Source organism: Mixophyes fleayi, chromosome 7, assembly GCF_038048845.1.
Source record: "Mixophyes fleayi isolate aMixFle1 chromosome 7, aMixFle1.hap1, whole genome shotgun sequence".
Classification (NCBI taxonomy): Eukaryota; Metazoa; Chordata; class Amphibia; order Anura; family Limnodynastidae; genus Mixophyes; species Mixophyes fleayi.
This window is the reverse complement of record NC_134408.1, coordinates 117,559,689-117,573,729: the sequence shown is the minus strand read 5'-3', so window position 1 is coordinate 117,573,729 and position 14,041 is coordinate 117,559,689. Positions and strand designations below refer to the sequence as shown.

The 14,041-nt window shown below is 38.5% G+C and overlaps 1 protein-coding gene across 1 annotated transcript in view; it reads left to right on the top strand.

The window, feature by feature from the left end:
• Positions 1-8,502: 8,502 nt before the first annotated feature.
• PPP1R1C (protein phosphatase 1 regulatory inhibitor subunit 1C) overlaps positions 8,503-14,041 on the top strand; it is a 45,969-nt gene continuing 40,430 nt past the window's right edge. Inside the window, exons 1-2 of the mRNA XM_075178649.1 lie at positions 8,503-8,909; positions 11,326-11,386. Of these exons, the coding sequence (XP_075034750.1) occupies positions 8,829-8,909; positions 11,326-11,386 (142 nt within the window). The 5' untranslated portion in view covers positions 8,503-8,828. The remainder of the gene's footprint in view (positions 8,910-11,325; positions 11,387-14,041) is intronic.

The following is a 14,041-nucleotide window of genomic DNA, read 5'->3' as shown; positions in this document are numbered from 1 at the left end:
TCCTATATATATATATATATATATATATATATATATATATATATATATATATATATATATATATATATATATACACACACACTTGTTTACTTACATATATCCGTGTATTCACCTGCTCTGCTTGAATCAATTGAAACTTACCTACATCACATAATTATTTACACTATATGGCGTTGTTTTTGTTTTGTTTTAGTTTAGTTTACTGTATTATACTATGTCTAGAATTGTTTTGTTTCTTGTCTAAACTTTACAATAAAAATTACTTGATTCAATATTTATGCGCTCATGCAGCTACGTGTGTTTACAGGTCAGTAACTGTAAACACATCAAACTCCTCATTTCAGAAAATGAACATTTTTGACCATTTGTTTAGAACATAAGCCGCCGGTTTCATTCACAAACAATGCTGGACAGCAGAACTAACCACACTATTAATAACATTCTTCTTCCGTTACTATTTACATGTAAGAAAGGGAATTAAGTCTGAACCATTGAAACTCAATTTTTTGAACAGATACTTTGGTTTGAGACGAAGACGTCCCGGCTGTAATCATGACACTTGGGACTCAGGAGTGAGCAGCGGGAAGCTGCCACTCATCGCTCTGTCCTCTAGCAACGCTCACTATAACCTGCCTCTAGAAGCAACGTCTGCACAAGAATTGTTCCCCATGGATCGGGTTTCCATGGCTGAGAAGCAACACACAAGTCTCGGATAACTGCAGTGCCAATCATCGACTGGAGTGGTGCAAAGCACACTGCCATTGGACTCTGGAAACTTGTTCTCTGGAGTGATGAATCATGCTTCACCATCTGACAGTTTGATGGACAAATCTGGTTTTAGCGAATACCAGGAGAAGGCTTCCTACCAGAATGCATACTACCAACTGTAAAGTATGGTGGAGGAGGAATAATGGTCTGGGGCTGTTTTCTACGGTTGATATGGGCTTCATAGTTCCAGTGAAGAAAATCATAATGTTACAGCATACAATAATATTCTAGAGATTTGTGTGCTTCCAACTTAGTGGCCACAGTTCGGGGAAGGTCTTATCCTTTCAGCATGACAAGGCCCCCATACACAAAGCAACATCCATCACAGAATGGCTTCCTGTGTTTGGGTTTGAAGAACTTGACTGGCCTGCACAGTTTGGACCTTAAATCCATTGAACATTTTTGGAATGTTGACTGTGAGCCAGGTCTTCTTATCCAACATCAGAGCCTGCTCTGAGAATCTCAGCCATGGTACATAATCTAGTGGAAAGGCTTCCCAGAAGAGGGGAGGCTGTTATAGCAGGAAAGGGGGGACCAACTCCATATTAATGCACATTGTATTGAAATGAGATGTTCAACAAGTACATATGGATATGGTATTTAAGTGTCCACATATTTTTGCGCATGTAGTGTTTATGTATATACCACATAAAGACACAGGGCTCTAGTGGCTTCTAATATATGTAATAATTTACAATATGAGGTGCATTACTCCTTTTAATACACAAGTTTTCCTAATGTACCCTGAAATTACATCAGAATTTACCAATTGTACAGATATTCTATATAGAAGTTTGACCATATAGTTGTCACGGCTATTGACATAAGCTTGTAGAACAGGTGGTAGAAGTCTTCACCTTTAGCAGCCGCCTTTCCCGTAGAGTTTGTTGCACTCGCAGGTACTCAGATGTCTCTAAGTCTTATGCTTTGCATAGTACAAACTTATGGATATAACCATAGCGCGGGCAAGGGTGGCGACGGCTTGTGCAGAGGTCATAGGGCACAAGCAGGCAGCGAGGTGAGGTCCAGGCAAAGGGTCAGGTCCTGCAAAGAGACAGGATATCTGAGTCACAGGCAGAAGTCAGGGTCACTAGCAACATCCCCACTTTTTCAAATCCGCAGCTTAGTAAATCTAGCTCTTAGTCTGTGTTGGAGTGTGTTAAATGGTTCATTAATGTTTGAAATAACAGTACTCTGGTCATGCCTGCTTCCTGGCTATGAAATTCTGGTCTGTAATTGTACTATTTATCTGAGGCACTGGAATGACCTGTAAGCATAGCTCATATTAATTAGGGGATGTGCACCGGCCACTTTTGGTGTCTCGTGTTTTGTGTTTTGGATTCGGATTTGCTTGAGGTTTTGGGTTCGGATTTGTTTCGCAAAACACCTGACGAAAGGTTTTGGTTCGGATTTAAGGTTTTGGATTCGGATTTATTTTGAAAAAAACATAAAAAGTGTTAAAAACAAGTTTTTTGGTTTATTTTCACTCCTACACTATTATTAACCTCAATAACATTCAATAACAATCATTTCCACTAATTCCCAGTCTATTCTGCAGAATCAGTGAACTTTGTAATATTGCAGTACCAATGGACTTATACTGCAGGATTGTTTTTGGATATTTTTTTTTAATTTCTTTTTTTTATAACTTTTTTTTAAAATTTTCCGTGCTGTGCTGTGTCCTTCTAAGGGCATTGTTATTTCCCCAGCACAGCACAGCACAGCACGAGATATAGCAGGACAGAGGACCACCTAACACAACCTCCCTCTACCCTGATCAATGCCCGAGTGAAGATGGCGGCGGCTAGCGGGGAATTTATAGGATCCGAGTATCGCGAGATCCGACAGCGGGATTATGACTCAGAGCCTCGGTTTCAGTTTTGCAATTGGCGGGAATACCCGGATCTGTCTCGGATCCGGCTCGGATCGGCAACGTTCGGGTGGGCTCGAATTTCAGATATCCGAGCCCGCTGATCTCTAATATTAATTGATCATAAATCACTACATATTAAATTATATGCCTTGTTCAGTAAATAGGTAATGCTCTGATCTTTTTGTATCACTTCTGATTTATAAAGGTTGTGTTGTTCCGGCACAGTTCTGTGTACATGAGATCATCAAAGCCTGATCATTTAGCGTAACTAGTTACAGCTTTCCCTAACAATGCAACATAACTCTTATCAATGACACATGAGATTTTTACTTAGTATTTGAAGTACAATTGCTTGTGGCTGTATAGTTCTACTTTTGGAGAAAATATTTAACTGATCAGAAACCTGTAGATGCTAAGCTTTTCATCAAGTGTCTAAGGCTGGGTACACACTATCATCATCATCATCATCATCATCATTTATTTATATAGCGCCAACATATTCCGTAGCGCTTTACAATTGGGGACAAACGTAATAAACTAATAAACAAACTGGGTAAAACAGACAAAGAGGTGAGAAGGCCCTGCTCGCAAGCTTACAATCTATGGGACAATGGGAGATTGACACATGAGGTTAAGTATACATTTTGCATCTTGGCCCAGCCAGACTGCAAAGGTAGGGTGACTCATAAGCTAAATGATCCTGTCACACAACAATGTTGGTCCGGGGGTAGTTGTCTTGTGTGAAATTGTGTAACAGGCTAAAGGTAGTGAGGTTAAGATGGTGGTTGAGGAATATTATAAGCTTGTCTGAATAGGTAGGTTTTCAGAGAACGCTTGAAAGTTTGTAGAACAGAGGAGAGTCTTATTGTGCGAGGGAGAGAGTTCCATAGAGTGGGTGCAGCCCGAAAAAAGTCCTGTAACCGGGAATGGGAGGATGTAATGAGGGTGGATGAGAGACGCAGATCTTTTGCAGAACGGAGTTGCCGAGTTGGGAGATATTTTGAGACAAGAGAGGAGATGTATGTTGGTGCAGCTTTGTTGATGGCCTTGTAGGTTAGTAAAAGTATTTTATATTGGATTCGGTAGAAGACAGGCAGCCAGTGTAGAGACATACAGAGTGATTCAACAGAGGAATAGCTATTTGCAAGGAAAATCAGTCTTGCCGAAGCATGCAAAATAGATTTTAGGGGTTTGAGTCTGTTTTTGGGAAGACCAGTAAGGAGGGAATTGCAATAGTCAATGCGGGAGATGATTAGTGCATGAATTAAGGTTTTAGCAGTGTCTTGTGTGAGATATGTGCGGATTCTGGAAATGTTCTTTAGATGTATGTAACATGATTTAGATATAGAGTCAATGTGGGGAACAAAGGATAGGCGTGAATCAAGGATTACACCTAGGCAGCGAGCTTGTGGGGTGGGATTTATGGTCATGTTATCAACAGAGATAGAAATGTCAGGTATGCTCTTGTTGGCGGGTGGGAATATTATTAACTCTGTTTTAGAAAGATTAAGTTTGAGTTGACGAGAGGACATCCAAGATGAAATGGCAGAAAGACAGTCAGTTACACGGGACAACACAGATGTCGAGATATCAGGAGAGGATAGATAGATTTGGGTATCATCCGCATAGAGATGATACTGAAAGCCAAAGGAACTTATTAGATTTCCAAGAGAAGCGGTATAGATAGAGAACAGCAGAGGACCTAGCACCGAGCCTTGTGGTACTCCAACTGATAGGGGAAGCGGAGCAGATGTGGCTCCAGAGAAATCAACAGTGAAAGAGCGATTAGAGAGGTAAGATGAGAACCAGGATAGAACTGTGTCTTGAAGACCTAGGGATTGCAGCGTTTGTATGAGAAGAGAGTGGTCAACGGTGTCAAATGCAGCCGAGAGATCCAGGAGAATTAGGAGAGAGTAATGGCGTTCAGTCTTAGCAGTGATCAGATCATTAACAACCTTGGTCAGCGCAGTCTCTGTGGAGTGTTGAGAACGAAAGCTAGACTGAAGAGGATCCAACAGGTTGTTTGCGGAAAGAAAGCGTGTGAGGCGAGTGTAGGCAAGTCTCTCTAGAAGCTTGGAGGGGCAAGGGAGCTGAGAGATGGGACGGTAATTTGAGAGAGAGTTTGGGTCGGAGTTTTGTTTTTTTTAGAATAGGAGTAATCACTGCATGCTTGTATAGTGATGGAAAGATGCCAGTAGAGAGTGAGAGATTACAGATTTGAGTTAGAGGTGAAATGAGCACAGAAGACAGGGATCTACCAATTTGCGAGGGAATAGGATCAAGAGGACAGGAGGTAGAGTAGGAAGATAAGAAGAGCGTAGAAATTTCCTCTTCATTTGTGGGGTCAAATGAAGAAAGGGTGTCAGAGGGTAGTGGGAAGGAAATGAGCTGATGGCTTGTTGAGGAGGAGGATACCATTTCTAGTCTGATCTTATCAATCTTGTCCTTGAAGTAGGTAGCAAGATCCTGAGCACTGATAGTAGATGGAGGGTTCGGGGTGGGAGGATTGAGAAGATGATTAAATGTATTGAAAAGGCGTTTGGGGTTAGAAGCCTGAGCATAGATAAGAGATTGAAAGTATGTTTGTTTTGCAGTGTCCAGAGCATTTCGATAGGAGTGGTAGACAGAAGTATATGTGAAGAAGTCATTAGAGCTTCGAGATTTACGCCAGTGACGTTCTGCTTTACGGGACAGTTTTTGAAGATTTCGTGTTGCTTTGGTGTGCCACGGTTGACATCGAAGTCGACGTGTAGTATGAAGTGTCGCTGGAGCCACTTGATCAAGGGCTAAAGAAATATTTTCCCAATGTGTTATCTATAATAATTTTAGACTTAAAAAAAAAAAAGTCTCGATCAGCATGTCATTTCATATGCACACACTATACATGTTTCACACAATTTACCGTACCTCTAGATCTGTGCTCTTCATCTATTGTAACCATCGGCTGAAAAGATCATGACTCTGTAAACTTTATGGAGATCCTGATCGTGAGTGCATACACACTGCAGAATTGGAATGACGTTGTATCATCGTTGAGCAAGATTTTTTAGTCCGGTTTAAAAATCAAATGGTACAATATAATGTACTTTGAAGCGATCTTTGTTCATGATTGGAGCACATACACTAATGTGATATCAGGCTGAACACTTGTTTATCGGGTGATTGGTCCGAAAATCAACTGAAAACACTGTAGTGCATACCCAGCCTAAGGGATCTATTTATGACCCATAACATATTGCTCATGCTGATTATTTCTTATCACAGTGATAAGAAATTGACGTGGCCATATTTAAAAATTGATTAGGCATGACAGCAGCTTGGGATTACAATCACTTTTTTACCAGGTCTTACGGCCTTGGAGAGGAGCACAAAGCCTGTTGGGGAGGAATCCGAAGATTCCTCTGTTGCGATGTTCTCCCCATAGGATGGAGTGGCTGTCGAGGAACCTCTGAATTTCAGAGCTTTTTAATAGAGCATTTTCATCGGTACACCTATACACCTATGGGGACTGCATTTGCGATCAAAGAGGCTGGAGTCCTCTAAAAATTGTCTCTATACTTTAAAATGCAGTAATTTAAATTGCTTCAGAGGTTTATAAATAAGCCCCTGACCCTTTAGAAGCTCTGTCCCAAGTAAAGAGTTTACCATAAAACTGTAAATTAATTGTAACACTAGAAATTACATTTATTTGGTTACATGTTTGACATGTCACATTTCATAGGTTGGACGCCCCAGTAGTTTCAGATAGATACATAATATTGAACTGCAGAAAGAAAAGTGACTCCTAAAAATTCAAATCTAGGTCTTCATTTTCATCGACATTATGATACTAATTTATATTATGAGAGTAGAGTAGTGTTACCACCAAGAATATATTGATTTGTGTATTTATTTACAAGGCAGCCACAGGTTTCAAATGCTAAATGGCAGATAATATGTTTGATGAGCTTAGGCAGGATAGACCTCTCCTAGTGTAAATGTTGGCACGTTTCCACAAGCAATCAGTAACTGTGAAACAATCCAGTAAGTAGGGTGTAACCAGCCCACAGCTAGTTTTATTTTGCAGGCTGCAAATCAACAATAATTTTAAAATTACAATTGAATGAACCCCTATGCCTGGCTTGTTCTAACTATACGGTAGAGTTTCTCTCTCTACTATGGGAAGGCCTAATGCCCAGCCCAGACAAAACAAAATAACAATAAACAAGTTTCTCCAACTTACAGATCAGCAATCTCTCATTCAGATGTACATTCCTCAATTTTTCCACAGACAGTCCCATCCTTTTATATGTGTAGGTATATGCAGCTGTAGTCTGTTAATCATGTTACTAGAAAACTAGGAATGGTCTGATGAAATAGAGGCCCACCCACTCTCCTCCATTCACTCCAGGACCCTGTAAGCAGGTCTGGTGCTGAGATATCCAGCGCTCTCCTGCCCGATTTGCTGCCCATCCAATTGTTGGTAGATAAGCTATAATCTACTATGCCTCTGCCTGGAGGAACAGGAGCGCAGACATACATCTGCCTAAGCAGCTCCTTAAATCTGACACAAAACAAGAACCCAGCCATATATAAAAATATAATATAACAATCCCAAGTGAAAACTGTTCATTTCAGTGCTTTCGCCATCTCTTGTCTCGTTCACCATTTAATATATATTTATTATTACTTGTGTAGTGCTGACATATTATGCACCACTTTACAGAGAATATTCAATCATTTAAATTAGTCCATGGCCCAGAGGATCTTGCAGTCTATATCCCCTACCACACAGAATGGTTAATTTTGTCAGAAGCCAATTAACCTACCACGCAAACACAGGGTGAACTTACAAAGTCCACACAGATAGGGCCCTGGTTAGAATTGATCCCATGATCCCAGCTCTGTGAGGCAGCAATGCTAGCCGCTGTTCCGCCGTGCTCACCATAATACAGAGTGCAGGGAGGTATCAAGAGCACCAAAGTTCTCTTACCTCCCTTTGGTAGGAGAATTTGACTGTTAATGGTTTGCTGGGGGTGACTATTTCAAGAACCTCAGCAGTCTTGGGGTTAAATTTATCAAGCTGCGGGTTTGAAAAAGTGGAGATGTTGCCTATAGCAACCAATCAGATTCTAGCTGTCATTTATTTAGTACATTCTACAAAATGACAGCTAGAATCTGATTGGTTGCTATAGGCATCATCTCCACTTTTTCAAACCTGCAGCTTGATAAATTTACCCCCTGGACATTATAACACTCAACTATTCTGTTACTTTTGGGTGAGGGTATTATACCATATTTGTGTGACCAGAGCTGTTCTTTTAGTTTCTGGCAATCTTTTACAAACAAGTACAATTATATAAAAATGTATATTTGTCCTGTACTGTACTTGCTAACAAGCAGTAACACGTGACACTAGATCAGTATTCTGTAGGGAAGATGACTGATCTCCTGTATAAGAATCTAAAACTTACCCATAAATAATCATTGAGCTTAAAATAAAATGTTAATAATAGTGGCCTTGGGTGATGATTGTAAATTGACCTTAACTAACTAGATGACTAATGTTAGATTATCAGATAGGCAAACGTGTTTCTGTCAATTAATATCAATTTGTTTTCCTTGTACAAAAGATGAGAAACCTTTTTGTCTAAACGTCAGGACATGCTAAAAGTGGTGAGAGAGATATATATGCCTATATTACCTAGATCTTACTAAGCCTACTCACTTTCTGATTTGTCATGATCAAATATTAATGGCCCATCAGTAATGCTCAGAGGGAGCTTATATTGCATTTTTGAGTAGACTGATAGTAATGTACAGTGGATCTATCCCCTTTTTCAAATCCCCGGGCACCAGGCCATTCAAGGCTAGCACTGCATTTTCAATTAGTTTCTGAGTGAGTCCCTGGCATGTGCAGAAGCAAAACTGGTACACAATTAGCTTATTGTTCCTTTAGCTTTGTGCGAAGAGGATCTAAAGGACTGAAGAAAAAAAAAAAAAGTAGAGCACTGTTACAAGACCTGTTATTGATGTGGAATAAGGGAGTTGCTCTTTTCATGCAGCAGCACTGGGTATCGGTGAATATACTGCTCACATCAAATAGCATTGCGAGTTATTTTAAAGGCGTGTGTCAGAGGCTAGGCACTCGGACTGTTCAGCTTTATTGTGGGGTGTCATATTTTTTTTCAACTGCCATCAGTACAAAATGGAACCCAATAGTCCCAAAAAGATACAGTTCGCCGTTCCACTGTTTCAGAGTCAGCTGGACCCCGAAGCTTCAGAACAGGTATTTAAATCTCACTCTTTTATTAACTAATGTTAAAGGTGATAAATGAAATACTAATTTAATATTAACCTCAGCTTTCTGTTTAACTGTTACCTGTCCCTCTGGTATAGCCAGCTTAGATTGCTGTAAATGAATGCACCTGCCATGCTTAATGACGAAGTTACTATTAGAACGTAAGCTCCCTGGTGCTAGGCAACACCCTTTCTTCTTGGTAGAGTGTGCTGAAATTACAACCTATTATAGTATGGGCTAATTCCATATATGTCTAAATTATTACAAAAAATAATAGTGTTATGTCCATGTTGATATGATATAGATTGACTTTGTATACGTGAATTTACTGGGTTATCTTTAGTAAAAGTGTCCTTAATATTTTCACGGTATAAATAGTTGTCGTAATCTATGACCACTAGGAAGTCAAGGAATGTGGTCTTTATCTTACATGAGCAAATGACTTTAAAGAATGGGTGGGTAGTTCATGTCTTCAACATGATTTAATGCAACATGGAATGCTAATGCTATTGTTTACATATATATATATATATATATATATATATATATATATATATATATATATATATATATATATATACTTATATGTTATATATATATAGATCCTAATGATATTAAGTGGTAATAATTATGGAGGAGAGTTCAATTAGTACTATTCTAATTTAACTCACTTAGATGATAATAGTGACTTTGGCTCTTCACATTAAAATTATAAAGCTTACAGTCTTAGAAAATCGCTTGGTATACAAGAAGTCATCTTACATATCATTGTTCATGTCAGAAATAACAATTGTTTAATGGCTAAAGAGGTTTCTGTACATTTTCAAAGACACTAATGCATGATTTGTACAGGAGAAATAATGTGTATATAACATATAAAGCACACGTGTATTTATTACAGCACAAAAAAATATGTTGTGGACAATTTCTTACTTAAATTGTTCTTTAACATATGATGATTTATTTAGTACATTATATCACTACTAATATACTAATTCACCAATGAATGTTGGTTGTTCTTATTATGTAATTACATTTTGGTGCCAATTCTAGAACTTGCATAGACCATTTGAATTTAGTTTACATTTGGTTAACAACATATCAAAAGCATAATGAGTGAGATAAAGTGTATAGCAAATTAATCAAATACTAAACATAATATTATCTTACAAGAAACCTACCATTCTAGATGTTCTGTAGATCTAGACAATGATAACACATTATTGTATAAATCATCAATGTACTGACAAAGTAGATTGTAGGTGAAAACCAAAGCACATTTGTCTTCTATTTAATTCTCTGTCTTTGATAATTGTATGTCATCAAATAATGTTGAGCTAATCTGTAATATGTACATCTCAATTAAACACTCTTGGTGATAAATGTCAATATATTACGTGTTATATGTTATTGTCATGCATTCAGAAGTATAATAGTGTTTGCATATAAAAATGTAATTAATTTATTGTTTAAAACATTTTAGATGCTATTTGTCTCCTGTCCAGAAAATGTAATATATGTCAAATATAAATAAAATATATTTTATATTTAATATGATTTAATAACCATGTTTTAATACATACAAACCAGTGGTCGAAGTGGACAATTATAGGTGGAGGTATGAAAAATGTAATGCGAATGTCAGTGAATGGAACTTGATAGGTTTACAATGAAGGCAGTAGGAGAAGTGGCAGCGTGTCATACCACTGTATACACCCCCACTTCAACCACTGATACAAACGTTATTAATGTATGACATCACAATGCTAAGTCATTAAGAATGAATAGAAATTTCTGTTACATGAAAGTACAGTCAACTGCTACATACAGGATAACAAATCAGGATTTAAAGGAAAACAACAAATAACATTACAGGAACATTGAGCGTATAGTATTTTTGTTAATTTAATCAAATTATTAAACTGTTTAAAATTAAAATGATTTTCTCTTTGAAAATGTAAAGATTAGAGTCCATAAAAAGACTGTAATGTGTATGATCATACATGGATGGAGAATATATCCTTATGTATTCAGTGATAATAGGAGCAGCCATGTTTGCAATACATTTGGCACATGATAGCTAATATATGACAATGACAATTCCAATAGACAGTGCAATCTACATTGCTACAAGTCTTGCCTAAATAGTTATTATTACAGGCAGATAGTGGATGTTGTTGACATAAATCAGATTTTATATATATATATGAGCCACTATTAGATAATTGGCTATGAGAATAGAGATATTTACTGGGTGATAGTGATCTCGGAATTGTTGCATGAGGCTAATAGGTTTTGAGCTGTGGGTTGAATGAGGGACTGGCTGGGTTCCTGTAAAACCACAAAACACTAGTGATGAAAATGATATTATTTTTTATGTTCTGTGCCTCTGTGTCTTAAACAGATCAGAAAGAGAAGGCCTACACCAGCATCACTGGTTATATTGAATGAGAACTCACCACCAGGTGAGTAAAAGTGAATGTTATATAACAAAGGCTTATTATGTTGTAAATATATCACAATAAGCTTAATAATAAGAAGCTTCCCTATGTGATGTTCTTATATGTATGTTTGAAGGTTTTCTATTTCATGAAATGACATATGGACATAGCTGGATCAGATGAGCACCTGCTTTTCATTATTATCATCATCATCATGTTATTTATATAGCACCACTAATTCCACAGTGCTGTACAGAGAACGCACTCACATCAGTCCCTGTCCCATTGGCGCTTACAGTCTAAATTCCCTAACATATACACACAAACACACATACATAGACAGAGACTAGGGTCAATTTTGATAGCAGCCAATTAACCTACTAGTATGTTTTTGGAGTGTGGGAGGAAACCGGAGCACCCGGAGGAAACCCACGCAAACACGGGGAAAACATACAAACTCCTCACAGATAAGGCCATGGTTGGGAATTGAACTCATGACCCCAGTGCTGAGAGGCAGAAGTGCTAACCACTTAGCCACCGTGCTGCCCTTCTATTATATGGGTGGAAAACTTAGTGAAATGCATTTATTATTATTAATTATCATTTTTTGTATAGTTCTACCCTTATTATTTTTCGTATAGTTCTACCCTTATACACAGCACTTTCCAGGGCTTATTGAATCGTTCACATTTAGTCCATTATCTCTTTAAATAAAACAAACGGATGTATTTTCTGTACTGTTTCTCCTTTGGCACTTCCTTTTATGTAATGGCTACAGTATATAACTTTCCTTGGTGTTTAGGTAATACACCTGCCTGCGGCTTACACAGAAGCCATCCTTATATAGATATATCTGTCCTGACAGGAAAGAGAAACAGACCTTTGACCCCAGCTGGGTTTGACCATACTTCCCGCCCCAGGCATTATCCATACTTGGCCCTGTAACTGAAGCACAAACATGTAGAGATTTGTGTTGTTTTGGTCACAGCTGCCAACAGAAAGGGGTTGTTGGTTTAAAATGAAACTATCGCTTATGCACAGTGTAAGCAGCCTCTTTTCAGTCTGAATCAATATTCATCATAATGACACCAGACAATTAACTTGAGACTAGTGACACGGCTGGAGAATATCATTGGTGCATGTTAATTACTTCATTAAGAGAATGGGAGGAAACATCTGTCATGCAATCAATAGAATTAGGGGGGAGGGTGTAACTTGATATGTCACATGACATGGTTCTGTAAATCCTATTGAGTGTCCTAACCAGCTGTCACAACTGAGTGCTGATTCTGATTGGTAATATGTTCAGAACCAATTAAATTAGATTAGAAATGTACCTTTGTCCTGTAAACATGTATTACATTTCAATTACTTGAACAGACATCATTAAAGCCATAATGGAAAATTAGAAAAATATGCTGGTAAAATATGAGGGGGATCTGATTATCCAGGGTAAAATTTATTTCCTAAGGTAATTATTTCTGCAAAATAATTACAAGTATTTTATAAGCATGTCATGTCATGAGACCACAGTCCAGAGAAAGTTGAATGAATTTATTCAGTAAAATATTGTATTAATATACAATTTGCTAGCTCAGTACTAGCACACATATAGTAAGAAAATGTGTATTTATTGTGACTAATTTACCAAATGGAAGCTTATTCCTATAATCAATATAACAGCACAAAACCTACCAGGTGTTGTTGGTGTCTAAAGCTCCATTGCTGCTTGGCCGGATCCTGGAATATTGGAGTTACTATTCCCCTCCTGGAAAGCTGAGTAGTGAGTGAACAATCTAGGCCTCCCCAACCAGCCGGCCATTATATTTTGTTTAATAAACAGGCCTCAAAGCACCCATGTTTAATAATCAGGCCTACTTCCAGAGATTAAATTAATATTAATCACATTTAATAAATAGGCATGTTTCCCGCTACCAGCCCTGATGTTAAATTAACAGCATTCACATTTCATAAATAGACCTCCTTGTACCCCAACTCAGTCAAACATTCATTTAAAAGCACCTAAAACTCCCCTGTATTAAAAGTTCCATCACCTCACCTGAAAATAAGAGGCACTACCGTGACCCCACCATTAAATAGCCCACACCATCACAATCTTCCCATAATTAAATTAATAGCCCCTATCCCTGTTAAATTAATAGCCGCTACCCCCATTAAATTAATATCCCTACCAATAAATGAATAGCCCCTGCCCCAGTTAAATTAATATCTATATTAAATTAATAGCCAGAGAGGATGGATGAAGAGGATGAAAGAAGAAACTCACATTCTGAGGGGGAGAAAGGTTCACAGGTTGAGGGGGATACAAAGGAAAGGGGGGGCAGACTCAGAGGCTAAGGGAGAGACAAAGGCAAGAGGGGGTAAAATAAACTCACAGGCTGAGAGGGAGATAGAAGGGAAGGAGGGGGAGACAGACTCACAGGCTGTGCGGGAGACCGAGGGAAGAGGGGGGGGACAGACTCACATGCTGAGGGGGAGAGAGAGGGAAGAGGGGGGCAGACTAACATGCTGATGGGGAGACAGAGGGAAGAGGGGGGGCTGACTCACAGGCTGTGGGGGAGATAAAAGGGAAGAAAGGGGAGACAGGCTGACAGGCTGTGAGGGAGACAGAGGGAAGAGGGGGTGGTACAGACTCACATGCTGAGGGGGAGTGAGAGG